At 38.0% G+C, this 17,056-nt stretch overlaps 1 protein-coding gene across 1 annotated transcript in view; it reads right to left on the bottom strand.

Moving 5' to 3' along the window:
- Prkg2 (protein kinase cGMP-dependent 2) overlaps window positions 1-17,056 on the bottom strand; it is a 104,231-nt gene that overhangs the window by 33,005 nt on the left and 54,170 nt on the right. Inside the window, exons 9-14 of the mRNA XM_036201717.1 lie at window positions 16,060-16,128; window positions 13,276-13,374; window positions 11,972-12,125; window positions 10,069-10,205; window positions 7,663-7,752; window positions 6,364-6,505 (exon numbers count right to left, since the gene is read on the bottom strand). Coding sequence (XP_036057610.1) covers window positions 6,364-6,505; window positions 7,663-7,752; window positions 10,069-10,205; window positions 11,972-12,125; window positions 13,276-13,374; window positions 16,060-16,128 — 691 coding nt within the window. The remainder of the gene's footprint in view (window positions 1-6,363; window positions 6,506-7,662; window positions 7,753-10,068; window positions 10,206-11,971; window positions 12,126-13,275; window positions 13,375-16,059; window positions 16,129-17,056) is intronic.

Raw genomic sequence — 17,056 nt, 5'->3', positions numbered from 1 at the left:
GTTGTACACATCTTCTAACACTTTAGAAATCTATGGTCCAAATGTTCTATCAATTTCTGAGTTGTGTATTAAAATGTCTATAACTGGTCATGCCTCCTAATTAAGCCAGTTTGCTGCTTATTTTTGAAGCACTTCATTAGTAAATAAAAAAAAAAAAGAGGCTTTTTCTATGACCTGTGGACCCTCTCATCAAATGGTATGACTTTATCCTTAGGAATGCTTCTCTGATAGTCACTCAGTGAACTCTGCTTTTGAACTGACTCAATATTTCCCAGACATATCTTTTTTCCTACTTAATTTCAGCTTCCTGCACCTCATATTTAAGTCTTTCTGTTGCAAATGTCATATAGCTGATTTTAATTTTACAATTTAATTTGACAATACTTATTTTTTTTCTAATCTGGAGAGTTGTTCATTTACATGTCTTGGACTTCTCTCTAATTTCTTATTTTATATTCTTTCCCCACCGCCTGGCTTTCCTATTTCTTCTTGCTGCCTTCTTTGAAGATGACATTTTACCCTTCTATTTTAATTTCAGTGACTCCCACTTTAAGTGTATATGAAGCTACTGTTGAGTTAGTTAGCATTTTCTCGTTTGAATGTGATGCGTTACAGTGATGACTGGTTTATATCACAATTTTTAATGAGTCGACAGATTTGCCACTGCCCTGTGATCGCCACTCCTCATTGCTTTGCTCTCAGTGGGGGACAGAGGTTCATGTTTTCACCTCCCATAATCATATCCTTTTTATGCAGGAAACAGCTCTCATCTTTGGCTAAATATGCCACTACACCCTTCCTGGAAGAAGGTTTCTCTGGGCTTAGAATTAAAGTTTGTCAGTTCTTCTTGCTCATCATTTTTAGCATGATATCCTGCTGCATTCTGGCTTCTTTGGTTGCTGGTAAGATATCAAGTGAAAGTCCCCTCCTCCCCAATATTTCTTCCCTTTATATCTTTGCACTTACACCTACCTGCTTTTCCTCTTTTAAGGTTTTCTTTGTTTAAATTCTTATTTCCCTACTACGATTGCCAACATTCCAGGGATCCATTTGCCCTGGAATTTAGATGTTCCCCTCCCACAGAACACCAGGGCTGGCTCTGCATAGTCAAAAGAATACAGTAAAGTGCTGACTACTGGCATCAAAGAGTAGGCCTTACAAGGCAAGTAGCTTGTCCAAAGCTACCTGGATGACACACTCTGAAGGAAGCCATGTGCCCTATGGTATAGACATTCAACCAGTCTTATGAAGAGGTTCATGTGGAGAATTAAGGCCTCCAAGGACAACCAGAACCAACTTGTGAGCCATGAATAGATCGGATCCTCTACCCTATCCAGTCTGCAACTCAAGGGGCCATTGCCTCAGGCAACTTCTAACTAGAGTTTCATGAGCAATACTGAATCATGTCATGGTTGATATTGATTGTTAACCTGATAAGACATAGAGTTACCTAGGAGCAGGCCTCTGGGCATGCCTGTCGGGAATTATTTAGATTGGGTTAGCCTCTGAGCATGTCTGTGAGGCATTGTTCGTTTTTTTTTATACTTCTTTTAACCCACTCTCTGTATTATTTCTGTATTGGACACTAATCAAACATTTTTTTTTCTCACTGCATTCTCCAAATTTCTTCATTTTATTTTTTTTTTAGTTTTAATGTTCAATATCTGTTACACTCTCTGTAATTAGTCAATTTTCTTTAAGTCTCTGATTTCTCTTTTTGTGGAAATTTTCTATTTAGCACTCCAAATACATTATTCGAACAGACAAATAATTTACAGGTAATAAAACACACAGCTCTTTGGTGTACAATTCACTGAATTCGAGGAAGATTAAACTCTTACAACCTCCACCACCGCCATCGCCACCATCGCCACCTCCCTCGCTGCCGCCACCTCCAGGTACGACCACTATACAGGGAAATCTCTGTGGGTTTCTTTCTCCACAAATTTTGAACGACCATTATTGTGATTTTGCCGTCTATCCTAGAACTTTGATCAGTGTGATCATGGAGAAGGTGCTCTTGTGTGTGGTTTCCTTCATTCAATGTGGTTGTTGCCTGCAGCAACTCATCCATCCGTTTGTATGACCAAGTATCATTTAATGCTGCTGTATGACCAAATACAAGTATGGACAGTTGAAGATGGATATTTGGGCTGATTCTACCTGGGGAATTATTAGGAACAAAGGTGTTTTGAACAATCATACATAATATTTTCAACAACATGATTTCAACTATCCTAAGTAAATGCCAAGATTTATTGTTACCTTAGAGCAGGTTTTTGTTTTGCCCTGTAAGAAACTGGCCAGTCATACTTCATAATGGATTATCATTTTTCTTCTCACACCAGAAATGTGTAGGTATGTCTTCATCAGCACTTGTAATTTTTATTTTTCAATATATTAATTGTAATGGCTATGAAATGGTATTTCTTTTTGGCTTTATATTGAATTTTCTTGATGACTGGATAGAGCTGAGTGATCCTTCCCATGTCTGCTTTAATGAAATGTGTGTTCAAGGTTTTTGACTGTTCAAAAAAAAAATAGTTGCTCTTTTTGTATTATTAATGAGTTGTGGGGGTTCTTTATATATTCTAGATACAAGCTCATTGTTACACAAATAAAGCATAAATAGTTCTTCCAGTTTATGTCATGATTATGTGCTTTCTTGGCAGTATATTCCAATAATCAGTATTTTCTGACTTTTATGGAATCTAATGAATCCTTTTCTCTTTTAATATTAATACTGTTCACTTTCTAGAAACTCTGTGGCCATTCCCAGCTGTAACAGCACAATACTTCTTTCTTGCTGCATACAATATGAGGTAGGAACCAGGCGTTTTCTTCTTTTCACATGTGGATATCCCCCAGTTATTCCATTAATGCCTTATTCTCTCACTAATGTGCATGTCTATGCATGAACTTTTGTCTACCAGGTCATGTCTGTCCTCACACCAATAGCACATCTCTAAGACCACTGTAGCTTTTGTAAGAAGACTTGACACCTAAAAGTGTAATGTTTGGTTTGTTGCTCTTCTTTCAAAATGTGGATACTAATTCTTCTTAACATTCTATATTTGCATGTAGATTTTAGAAAAACATTCTCCATGACTAAAACCTGTCTACTCAGATTATGATTACATTGACATTGAATCTATAAATCAGTTTGGAAAATATAGGCATCTTTAGACAATTCTGCTTTATATACTATTACTCTCTACAAATCATGAACATAGTATACAGTACCAATTAATTATTTGTATTAATAGTCTATGATTTTCAATGAAGAGCTATTATACATCTTTATACAACTTACTTCATTATTTATTCACAATGATGATACTATTTGATATAATATTTTATAATTTTGATGTTATTTTAATTCATTTATGAGATTTTATTATTACTATGTAAAAAAGAAAAATTTTATGTGTTTATTGATTTTGTGCCAACAATGCCTATTCTCACCCATTCTCACCACTACTTCTTTGGTGAATTTCCTAGACTTTTCTAAATAATATTAAATAAATAAAATAAATAATAATAATAAAATAATAAATAAAAATTCATGCTATGTTCAAATAAAAAGAGGTAACTCATTGGATTTTCTGATTTGGGGCCTTTTGTTGCCCTTTCTTGGTTTATTTCATTTACTGAAACCTACTACAATGTTAATATTGTAAAATCAAATAATCTGTTCTTGTTCTCCATCTAAGGAAGAATGTCCAATACTGCTCATTGGGTAGGATGTTAACTAAAGGTTTAATCCTAATTCCTTATATACTGAGGCATGTTCTCAATAAACACCTATGCAACAGTTTTTAAATGTGGGGTCTCACCTAGCAGGATACCCTTTATCAAGGCTTAGAAATTTATTTATTTGTATTGCTCTCTAGAGCCTTCATGTTTTATACATAAATTAGCTGTAGCAAGATGGTACAATGCAACTGACTCCACTATTAATTAAAAACTTCCATTATATATTTAATGAATTATTGTAGTCGTATTTTCTCAGCAGACACCTTATTTGTTAGATCTTTCTCCAAACTTCTGAGATCTCTTTTTGAAAGACCCGAGGCACTTAAGCATCTACTCCTGCTCTTTATTCTTTTGGCAACTAATGCCCATGGTAGTTACTATGATTTTTTTCATACATTTATTATTAATATATTTTTAACATGAGCTTGTCTTTCCTGGAACTTCACCTCCAGAAGTTCTTTGTGTCCTGAGTTGACAGCATATTATTTTAAAAAGAATATGCAGTGATGCTTAGGAACATGGGCATTGTTCCAGTGTGGATCCGTTTTCATTTACATCTTTGCTTGGATTTTTCCATTAAGAGCAGCTTGTGGTCAAGAATTCTTAGAGAAGACCTTTTCCATCCCTCTACCATGAGCTAATGATGAGAAAAGCATATCTGTTTGCATGTACTATCTTTAGAAGTCTGGTATTTGTTTAACCTGTGTGGTTCCTGCCACTGAACAGAGTTCTCTAGCTCGCTTTCCCACAATGCCCAGATCTAAAGTTAGGTCTGCCATTCCTCAATGGCATGACTACTAAATCAAACTTCTAGGTCATTTAGACTTGCTGGTACATGCAAGTCAGAAGCTTTAGTGTTGGTGCTGAAGACTTAACCTAGGGCTTTGCCCATGTGAGGCAATTGTGTTGCCTTTCAGTGTTTGGTCACTGCCCACATTGATCTACCTTCTTCCCAGGCCCACAGAAACTCCTGTGTTGTTTAATGAATGCATTCACACATCACTAACACTCTTTTTCATGTCTCTTCTGGTATTTTTGAACATTTTGTAGCAATAGTAATTCATGATATCTAGTTTTAAATATAATTGGTAATTGAAAATTCAATGCTGACTTTTAAAATAACTAAAGTCACTAACTGTTTATTTTGTTGGCTGATAAATAAATGAGAAGGCTAGATAATGATGGCAAATAGAGGAGTCATTGCCGTCTGTTCCTATAAATATTAAATACACTATCTGAAGTTTTGGGAAAAACAACTATGAAAAGTAAGAGATAAATTTAATAAACAGTTTCAGCACTCATGACAGTTTTTCTTTCTTCTAGAATATTCCAGAGAGTTTCCCTAAAGAGCTCTGGGAGGCATAGTCAATACAGGAATTGTGAGTAAGAGAAGTGATTGAAGCCCTGTGTTTGTACCTCACCAGTTCTGAAAGCTGTCTTTCATGGATAAAATAAAGCTTGAATGGATCAAAATGTTTATTGGAAGTGAGCCAAGTTTCACATGAAAGGACTCTTATTTTACTTCATAGGAAAAGATCTCTTAGAAAATAAACATAACAAATTTAATCACTTGGGCTAAATTTCACAATTATAGCAATTAAACTTATCTTATACACCATCGAATAGATTCACCGTGAAAGTTTCAGCACAGCGTCTGCATATGATAACTTTGTTTGAGAAGCTATCGTAATAGACCTCAGGAAGCCTGAGGTCCAAAGTGCCCTGATTTTCCCTCAGTTTGGTCATCAAGTTCTAGTAGTTTCTCACTGAAAGAAGTTTATATGGTATCCTTTTACAATCTTGTGTGATAATCAATGGATTCCTATTGGGAATTGATGGAACTCCAGACATAGACAGCAAGGAAAGCTGATCCTCATTGAGCCTGTAGTTTCATAGATTCTGAATGCTTACTGCCTAATAGAACAAACAAAAAGATTTTACAATAGCTACCAAGGGTTACTTGTTCCCTCCTCTCCCTATTTAGGATGTGCATACCTAAAGACAGAAATCACACCAACTTCTTTTTTCTTCATAAGGCGGTTCCTGTATGCAGCCACAAACAAAACACAGTTTAAAACAATAGTAACAAATTCTAAAGGCATTTTATGATGTGAATCTTCAGTAAGAGTTATGGTTTTATATATACATATAAAAGAGAGAGAAAGAGAGAGACAGTTGAAATACTGGGTCAAAAAAGAATGTATAGAATAATTACTGGAGAAATGACTCAGAGTTTAAGTACACTAGCTGATATTGCAGAAGACCTAGGTCAATTCCTAGCACCTACATGGCAGCTCACAATTGTAACTGCAGTTCCAGGGTATTTGATACCCTCTTCTGGCTCTGCAGGCACAAGGTGTGAATGTAGTGCATGCACGCACACACACACACACACACACACACACACACACACACACACACCACAGACAATCCATTCATACACATAAAAATAAACATTTAAATATACTATACATATCACATTGCACATAGTATTAAGCATAGAGTAAAAATAGCAGTTGTACCAAACTAAAAAGAGATTGCAACTCTAGCATGACTTTGTTGTAGAAACATCCCACAGGATACTATGAATAAGAAAACCTGCCTTACCAACTTAAGGTAACCGTCAGCATCCAGAATCAAGTTTTCTGGCTTCAGGTCTCTGTAGATAATGCCTAGTCGATGCAGGTAATCAAATGCCTCTGTCACACAGGCAACACAGAATTTGGAGGTGGGTTCATCGAAGCTGCCTCTGCAATGACATTGTCTTCTTCTTAATACTCTGAATATGTCTTTGGTGCTGTCCTAGGCATCTAGATTACATTATAAAATTTACATGGTGTGTCTGTGTGCGCACACACACATGCAGATGTGTGTGTTACTGTGGGTGTCTATGTGTCATGGCACACATGTGGAAATCAGGTATCAATGCTTGACTTATCCCTTATTTGATAAAAAGGTTTTGTTTTTGTTGATTAACTCTACATACATCACGCAAGCTAGCCACCAGGCTTCCAGGAATTACCCACCATCTTACAGGGGGAACACTGGGGTTACAGAGCCATATCACCAAGCTCAGCTTTACATGGTTATGGGGATTCAAACTCAGGTCCTGATTCATATGTAGTAGCAGTTTACCTCCTGAGCCATTGCCCCAGTCTCTGGTAATGGAGGTTTTTTTTTAAATATCATTAACATTAAAATATCATTTTACATGCCAGTGGCTATGTACAGATCATAAAGAAACTGATGGGAATGCTTTATAAAAACTACAACAATTTCACTAAAGAAACAACTTACATTTATGCATTTCATTTTGGTAATCACATATGAACATACAAAACAGAAAAGAAGACTTTTAGACCCCTGTGGCACGTTCTGGAGATTTGCAATTATTTCGATGAAAAGCATGACCAAGACTTACATAATTTATCATTTGACTAAATATGGTTCAAGTGGCCACTTCCATTCTTGGCTACATAGCATCAACCAGTAACCCCGAGATAAAGCTGGCCATAATACTTCCCTGTTTGGCTCCCACTGGTCATTTATTAGAGTTATTTCATGTAAGGATGCTATCTAATTTATACATTGATTTTTTTTTTAATGTGGTAGCAATTCCTCACATTTTATAATCAAAGGTATGACTTTGGAGAGAAAACTCAGTTTGATTCCTGAGAACTCACTTTTCTTCACCCTCTGTATCCTCAGGTAAGTTATTCCAGTTTCCAAAGCCTGGAGAGCCATGCCTCAAAGGTGGGTTTGCTACTACTTACCAAGGTTGTCTTTGGGGTAAGCACACATATGCAGTGACAATGTCTTCCTATCATTGTGCCCTAAAACTACCCTTGTAGCCAGCCCCGGATGTAATTTGATAAGAGCTATTGCCTACAGGTCTGTTTTCATTACCTGTCCCTTAATATACTCCACAGCTCCCCGCCTAAGCAGGCTTCCAGCAGCATGTACACATATTTATTGTCCTTGAAAGTACGATATAATCTGTGGAGACAGAGAAACACATGATTAGAAATGTAATTCCCAACCTCTTGAAGTTGGTTAAGTTACTTCAGCAACATTTGGAAAAATGACTCCCATTTCCACACACATACCCAGAAACTGCACAGGGCTGCTACCAAACTCTCTTTTGTCATTCCTATTGCCTTGTATCTCTGACCTGTCCTCTACTTAGCATAGACTGAACATCTTCATCTCCATGTCACTGTCAAAATGTTTTCATTCTTGAAAGGCTGAGCACCAAGGCCACCTTCATCATAAAGTGACTTATTATCTCACTGCCAAGTAGGGGATGTCCTTCCTTTCCAAAGCCCAGGCCTGCGAATGTATTGCTTTAATATGTGCCTTGCATAACAATTCATTATATTCATGGTGTATGTCTCCTAGTATTGGAAATAGACTCAGGGACAGACTTTTAAGTAGTAAGTCTGGTGGGGAGTGACTTGGAAAGGACACCTAGAGGTGGGAGCAGCCTGGGTGAGGGGCTTGCTATATGATCTAGTGTCAACAAAGGCCCTGCTGCCCTCAGGTGACCCTGGAAAGTAGATGGTAAGTAAAGTGGCTCTTACCATTAAAAACAATGTCTGATAAGGACAGAGCTAATATGATTAACAGGCCTCCATACTCAAAAGCTGGGATAAGAGAGCTTCAGAGCTGGAGGAGTGTGCCTGGGCAGTGTACCACATTCAACACTTTGGGTGAAAACATTCTCTGGTGCTTAGAGTTCAAGAAGAACCTGTTTCAGGGGATATAGAGGCGGCTCAGCAATTACAGCATGTGCTGCTCTCACAAAAGACCTAGGTTCGGTCCCCAACACCCACATGGCAGCGCACAGCCATCTATAATGCCAGCTCCAGGAGATCTGCCACTCTCTTTTGGACCTTCATGGCCATCCCCTATGCACATGGTACACATACATATATGCAGGCCAACACTCATATACCTAAAATAAAAATAAGTAAGGGAGAATAGGAGGAGAGAAGGGGAAGAATGGGGAGGAATGGGAGAGAGGGAAGGGGAGGAGGGAAGAAGAAGTCGCAGTCCCCTTTCTTACTAGCACCACGCCCAGATGGAAGCAGTCAGGAGAGAGCCCAGAGAATGTGCAGACATGGACACTCCAGTAAGTGGTCTCTCTAGAAGTTGGGCATGTTGGCACACATTTGTAATCCTCGCTCTCAGAAGCAGGAAGATTTCTGTGATTTCAGGGTTATCCTAGACTACAAAGTTAGTACCAGACCAGTCAGAAAATAAAAGTGTTTGAGAGCGTATGCTCCAGAGCTGGATGCCACACGGGACATCTACTTTCCCATCAGTTATACAACCATGGCTTCTCATTTTACATATAAATTAATCAAATTATATATTTATTATACATTATTTATATATATACAGTAATATATACTGTTGAAAAGCATTTACTGGAAAATACACATGTATGTTTCTGATTCACTTCCTCATAACAGTGATATAAACATGATCACCTCACTGCCATCCCTGTCAAATTCTGAGTACCTTCCATGTAAGCCTCGGCATGGTAAACGTCTTCCCTGATATCATTCTAAGTACCATCACTGCTCTCCTGCACGTCAGGCACTTTGCACGAGCTGGTATTGTAAAAACAAATACAACCCTTAAGCTGCCCATCACAGTTCATTAGTGAATATTCATTTTAAAAGGGAATTCTGGAAAAATATAAATATAATTGAATAAATATGTCAGCATTGCTTGGGATCAGTCTTTTTTTAACAACAAAAAATGAGTCTGGAAGTATAGATAGGTAGGAAGATTCTCTCAAGGCATTTGGTCTTTCTGATGGCTGCACATCATCAGAAATCACCAAAACTACACTTAGGGGTCATTAAAAAGTAAATGAAAGTTTAAACTGGCTTATATCTGTAGCTTATGAATACACAAGTGAAGAGGGTGTGACATTGATAGTACTTCCTGCAAGCTGATAACAAGTATGGAGAAAAACAGAGTAACTACTGATCACTTTGTAGCTTTGTACTTTGGTAACTGTGTGTACCCAAATGCTCCTCCTTGCAGAAGTTTAACTTCCACCCAGCTTGTGGGTTCTTATTTTCTTCTTCCCAAATTCTGCATTAGCATTGGATAAAATAATTAGCTCCAACTAGTCTGTAATAGCCAACACCACACACACACACACACACACACACACACACACACACACACACACACACACGAAAAGTTTCCCTAGAATGAAAGCAATTGGAAACTCCTACCCGGGATCTCATAGGAGAATTCTGAGTAATGTGTCTTGAATGGCAACTGCTCACTTACTTAACGATGAAGGGAGAACAGAGCTCCTCCAGGATCCTCTTTTCTGAGTAGACGTGTTCTTGCTGCTTAGTGTCAACAATGTGCTTCTTCCTTATGCACTTCATAGCAAAAGCAACATTCTCGTTTTTAACTTTAACCTAAGTGAGAAATGAAAGATCCTCATAATTTATGTATCACAACAATGTACAATATAACATTAATTAATGAGAGTTAAGCTTTTACACTTAAAGAGAATATAAGTTTTTAACCACTTATCCCTCTAGAACTGATTTCTATATAGCTTTACACACTTCCAATCATTTCCAAAATACTTCATATAATTTTTTTCTAAAAATTTTGTACTGAAACAAGAAAAAAAATCTCATTAAATTTCTCAAGAAACTTTTACAGTTTTGATTATGTAACATGAACAGCTTTGATAAGAAATGCCCAGGTCTCTCATTTCTTGATATTCACCTCTAATTTTCAAAGAAACTCATATCAGCTTCTACATCTGTGGGCACCTAAAAATTACATGAGGTCATTTAAGTTTTAATTGATTTAAAGTAGAAAATCATTTCCTTGATTGTATTAGGCACATTTCCAAAGTTCAAAAGGCACATCAGGTGATGGAAGCATAGAAACACATGTCCATCATGGTAGAAATCAGTATGGGACACTAAGAGAGGGCCTCCTCTGTGTGCAAAAATCAGAACTCTTTCTTAAGAGAAAATCAAGATCAAAACAACTAGGTTTTTTTCTGTTATAAAAATGCATAAGCAGACAATACTGCTTAGGAAATGAAAGTGACTTCACCCCATATTTTGATTGTATTTACCACTGGTAATGTCTATAGAATTTAAGTAAGTGGAGAAATTACTGCTTCAAGTAATTACTATCTAAGAAAGCAGATCTTGGCATTGTTAATTAAACCCGTTAGCTACATTTTTGGCAGAAAATACCAGTTCAGAAGAATATCTGAATACAGCATAAGTCACTTTGCAAATACTCTTCACCCTGTTAGGAAAGTGTTTTCCCTTCAACTGTCAGAGATGAGGTCTAGAATAAGTTTGAACAGTATTGTAGCAGCATTGCATGGCTGTTCATGCCCAGCCTTCCTGCAGACAAAGACATTAACATATCTCCTGGAGGTCACTGTACAGTGAATTGTTAAAAATTGGCTGGGCAAGAAGGGCTTGGGCATTGCCACAGGCTCAGAGCCATCTGCACCCATTATGAGCACAGATTTCCATTCCAGAGTTCCCTCAGAACACTTGATCTGATGCAGGACTTGTGCTATTTCTTGGGAGCTGATTATTAAGCCCAGACAGGTGGTGAGGTGGAAGATAATGGAAATCAGGCTACAGCTCCCAGCTGTCTTGCTGAGGACTGCAGAAGGCTGCTCTTCACACAGCCTTTTCCACTCATCTCCTTTCCTTTTTCCTTGATGGAAATTTTTACAAAACCCCAAAACAGGGTAATGAGAGCCAACAGCAGACATAGAGGTAGGGTTACTTAAGGAATATGATTATAATATTGAGGATTCCATCTATGGTATTTCTGGGGCCACATTCTCCTTTCCTTTGGTGTAGAGAAATAATGTGTTATGATTGCACACGTAATTTGTTGCTAGGAAATACATTTTTTTTTACATTTCATAATCTTTCAGAATGCTTACTTGGTACATTCTCCAATGATTACTATAAACAAAATTCATCACAGGATGTGATGTAGGAAAATTGACAGGACATCTAATTACTATTTGCAAGCACAAATCTACTGAAACATTTCCTCCCTTTAGTTCAGAACACTTTAAGATAGCAACGATAACTCATATTCTTCCAGCACAAGCTGGAAAACAAAACAAAACAAAACAAAAAAGTCAAAATGCTTCGCTCAGATGCTTGAAACGTAAACCCCTTACAAGCTCCACTCTTCCGAACCCACCAACGCCCAGTGTTGCGATAATCTCAAGGTTCTGGAATGGGGAGGTTGAGGAGAATCTGGCCACCTTCTCTTTCAGCTGAATCATCTCCAGAGAAAGGGCTTTGGACAACTTCCAGTTAGACATAGAGCGCCTGAAGAGAGAAGTGAGAAGTCACACACACACACACAACCTGAGCCACGCTGCTACCCTGCCATTCACAAATTCTATTCTCCTGAAGCTCATTTCTACCTGGAACTCTGCTTATCAATGAAACAACAACAACAACAAAGACTATCTCAACCTCAACAGGGACGCGTCTGGTCATATCAGGGAGAAGAGTAATAGAATCTAGGACACATTACACGTAAGGACTAGACAAAAGTCAAACACATTCAATGAGAAGTAAAATGGGGGATTTGTAGCATTTGAAACACACTTCAATAAAGCTGTCAATAAATAACCCAGGAAGGGAGTAGTGGAAGAGAACAAAACCAGTCACTTCCTTTGTCATTCGCAGAAGACCACACTAAGAATTTCTGCTGTTTGCCAACCAAGCTTCTCATGTCTTACGCAGAATAACTGCTGTATAAAACATGAAAATACATTTTGCTTCTAAGCATTGCTGTTTATTAAATACAAGTTTTGTTTTTGAATTAAAACTTACTGTTCTGATTTACATATGGATAAACTGTAAGAGGCCATAGGCACCAAAAAATTGCAAATGCATATCTTGAAGAAAAAATAAGTAAGTACCTATTGAACACTTTAACTCAAAATTCAGTCTTTCTAGAAAGTTTGAGTGTCCCTCTAGAAGCCTGTCTCATATATTTCCGCTTCAGCTTTCACTTGTGATGTCCAAAGGTCTGGGGTTAATATTACAAATAAAATTTAAATGTTTTATCAAGTAATTGTAATTTAACAAAAGTTCCCTATGGATTTTTAAAAATCAATCACTATTACTAGATTTGGAGTGATCTACTCAACCCCCTCCTACTCAAAAACACATCCTTAGAAATTTTCAAAAACTTCAAACTATAACCCCGCTCTTCACATGTAACCACGTCCTTTTGAACTAAGTCAGCATTCTAAAGTATTCCCCTCATCAGGACATTTTTCCCTCAGATTCATACTCAATACTCAAAAGGCTTCCTGAGAGGTTTAAAAAACTCTCCATTTTGGAGTTGAAATGGTGTCCCTAGAATGTGCTGGTGAGGGCACGTGAAGAGTCACTCCACTCGGCAGGGATCGCTACCTCCACCTGCGCCTGTCCTTGCGGGCAGAGAAACCCCTGTGTCACTTACTTTGCATGTCTTTTCTCATCATCACGGTTCAGGTTGGCCACATACCCCTCAAGGTATTTTTGGAGTTCCTCAAATGTCCCAACAGTTTGGTTGAACGTTCTACATAAAATAAAACAAAATGCTCTGTTGTGTAAGTATTCAGGCTGTTTGACACTTTTTGTTCCCATTTCTCTGTATTTCTAAGTTTATATGGGGGAATATGCATGTGTGTGGAGTGTTATCACTCAGGAGCTGTCCGTCCACCTTCTCCTAGGACAGGGTCTCACACTGGCTTGGAGACTGCCAATTAGACCAGGATGGCTGGCCAGCAAGCCTCGGAGACATGACTCTCTCCACCTCCTCCCTTTTTGTTTTATTACCTTACAGTTATTTCACATTTCCTCAAAATTTCAAAATAAGAAAGTAACTCAACGATATTCTTCTTGCACTATAATCAAGAGTTTGCTTTAAATTGTGAATTGAGGAAGAAGAAATAAGGATCTATAGAGTTTCTGTCACTCTGTTTTAGTGTAATTATGGTACCCTTTTGTCAAGCTACTCTCTGGTGAGCATTTTTCCATATGCCAAGGACTATGCCAAATGCTGGCTCTGCAGTCACAATGGACAAATGATGTGTTTCTGTGTTCCTGAGGCTTACAGTAGTTAGTAGGATAGGTGTTAAATCAATTAAACTGTATCAATATGATGATACAGAGTGTCATGAATGGTGCTATTGCTGTAGGACCTTAATCTATTCTGTAAGTCATAACTAGAGGCACAAAAACTGAAGTAATTTCCAGAGTGAATGAGATGACACTCACAGATCCATAACGCCAGTGGTCCCAGAAATCCAAGTTGTAGGTCAACCTACTTGTATCTGATGGTTCACCTTTCTCACCTCTAACTCATATAATGTTTCATCTGTCGTATCTATCAGGTGATGTTCTCAACCCAATATGCAAGCAAATTAAACATTTAAAATTATAAGCCTACAAATAATTTGTAAGGTGCATAAAATTACTGCATTTTTTTTCATGGATTCTGAGGGACATCATCTGATATACGTGACTACAGATGAAGTTCACTCTTCTCTTCTCTCAAATATTTTGTCCTGGCTTCTGGAGGAATTATACCACAGCTGCTATTCAGCACACGCACATACTTTTAAGAAACTCATAAAAAACAAAGTGACTCGTGGGACGATATTGAACTAACATATTTTCTATCCAGCGGCCTCATCCATGGACTGCTTTTGTCTAAGCACATTCTGCATTTCCTCAGCCTTTGCAATTTTACTTCTCCTAGAGCGAGCGACTTGGACGCTTTCTCTTTGCTTAGGAAAGTCCAGTTTTAAGGACCATTTCATCAATTAAAAATAAAAGAAAGCCTTTTCCTCTTCCCAGAACCATGATGGCCACTCTTTCTGAAGAGGTGCTCTGGGAGCCTTGTGGCATGGTTGACAAAATGGTGAAATGACTCAGGGCACCTGGACAGTAGCCCCTGTTCAGTCACACAGGGCATTGCTGGCAGAAGACCTTCAATAACCTGCTTGGGGTTCACTCGTCTTAACCGCAGGAAAGAATCAGAATAGCTTGGAGGGGTATTAGAATTACAGTTAGCTTTCTAGATTTATTTACATCAGGATTGTGTGGTTTACACATGGTATTTGGCTTTTGGAGACAGTATAGAAATCTATAGACAAAGTAATTGTTTATTGTAAATTTCCTTGAAAGTACTATAAAGACGGCATGGATCTGTGGAGTGGCTTGTAGATTAGAAATGCTCCGGTAACTAATGGACTTGCATTATATAGTTCACAATGTTCTTCTATTTTTCAATGTTTGAAAATTTCTGTGATAAAAAGTATTTTTCTGGTGTTCTAATAATCTTTCCAGTGTTTCACATCTGTGGATTCTATGCTCAGCAAATGCTATCAGCAATCAGCCAGTGACTATATTCCACTGTTATACCTTGCCATTTTACTGATATTGTTTCCATGTCATAGGAGCATGTCTTATTCTTTGATGATACCATGGCTTTACATAGACAATGCTCTGTTTTGGTTTATGTGAATTGTATTCTTTAGATTGACAGCATAACCAGTGACTATTTAATTGATTAATGATGGGTCTGAAGGGCCAGGTTAAAATGGGCTTTGAAGTAGTGAGAGATAAAAAGTGAGTCTTTTTAAAAAGTAAACCAAGAACAATATCAATATTGATGCATATCATTAAAAATTACTGCAGATGGTTGTGCCTCTCTGGAATGATAACTAGTTAAATGACTATTTTATACTTCACAGGAAGATTCTGGGCTGGGTAGATGGCTCAACAGTTGGCAGCCCTTGCTGCTCTTGAAGAGGGCTCATATTTGGTTCCCAGAACCCACATCAAGTGGATCATAACACCCTCTAAATCCAGCTCCGGGTATCTGAAGCTCTCTTCTGGTCTCCTTGGATACTCACACTCATGGCATACCCACAGACACATAAATAAATCCAAAAAAGCACTAACAAACTGATTTCCCTGAAAGACACAGAATTTAAATCAGTCCATTGCTGATAATTATGTATCAACTTTGCACACAAAATATTTAGCTTGCCAGCATCTGCCACCACAGAGATGGATTCTGATCAGAAGGCCTAGTTCCTGCTCATGAATTTTAATAGAATCCACTTGCAGCTGAGCATTGACCAGCATTTCCAAGTGGTGAAGAACGCTAATGTGAAAACAGAGGGATTGGAGTAACAGAAGCCAAGTCTTTGAAGTGGCAGGTGCCTGTGTTCTCCAACATCAGAATACTCACTCTCGGTCTATCACGAGGCATGCAACATCATTTTCTTCAGCAATTATATTGGCTGACCTGACGTCATCACTGCAGATGAAGGAGAGAAGTCAGCTTTCACCACTATTAGAAACTAAAAGTCTGTTTTGTGAGGGAACCTATGATTTTACGTGAATTCACACCCACCAGCTAAACCATCCAAAGACCACAGTGTTTTCAAATACTGTTGTACTTTATATTCAACCCTTTACAAATGGATTTGAAATGTGTCCCAATAAAGGTTATGTCCACAAAGGATTCAGGAAAGGTAATTGTACAGTGAGTGCACAAGAATCACCAACTGTGACGTGGAATCTCATTGTGTGTTTTGTCACAGTCAGAATACAATAACTCTCCCCCATCAAAGAAGAATCACTAATGAACAAGGAGGCAGCACATAGAAACCAACTGACCAGAGAAATGTCCTGGGAAATGATCAAGTGAGTATCATATAGGAAATCAGTTTAAATGGAATCCAGGCACGTGTGTAGAGAGCCATTCCAACAGATTAACTGACTACTGAAACACTTTCAGGCCATGGAAGTAGGATGTAAAAATCGATATTTTTTTTTCTCAGTAAAATCTCTGAAATCAGTATCTGTGTTATGGTTGATGACATCACCATGTAAGTAGCACCGCCAACTTCCTTATGTGTAATGCAATGGAGACTCTAACGTGGCTCTCTTAGATATAACGAGTCATTATATGTGAGCTGCAGGCAGTGGAACTAAGTCAAGAGTGATGGGTGAAGCATCAGTCATTTCCTCAGTGACCTTGACTTACATGTTAGTTTTCTCTTTCTACTAGTCATGAATTAGATGCTAAATAAAGGCCCACACATATAGCACCCAGTGCTCAGACAGTCGCATAGAATAACCCAGGAGTGCCAATGAAATGCAGTCATCACAGGACAGACAGCTCTGGACAATTTCATCAACAATAGCAATCATGTAGATTCCTTCACATCTTCTTAGTGGTA

This window comes from Onychomys torridus, chromosome 10, assembly GCF_903995425.1.
Source record: "Onychomys torridus chromosome 10, mOncTor1.1, whole genome shotgun sequence".
In the NCBI taxonomy this organism is placed as follows: Eukaryota; Metazoa; Chordata; class Mammalia; order Rodentia; family Cricetidae; genus Onychomys; species Onychomys torridus.
Note: the sequence above shows the minus strand (reverse complement) of the source record. Positions and strands in the feature narration are given on the sequence as shown.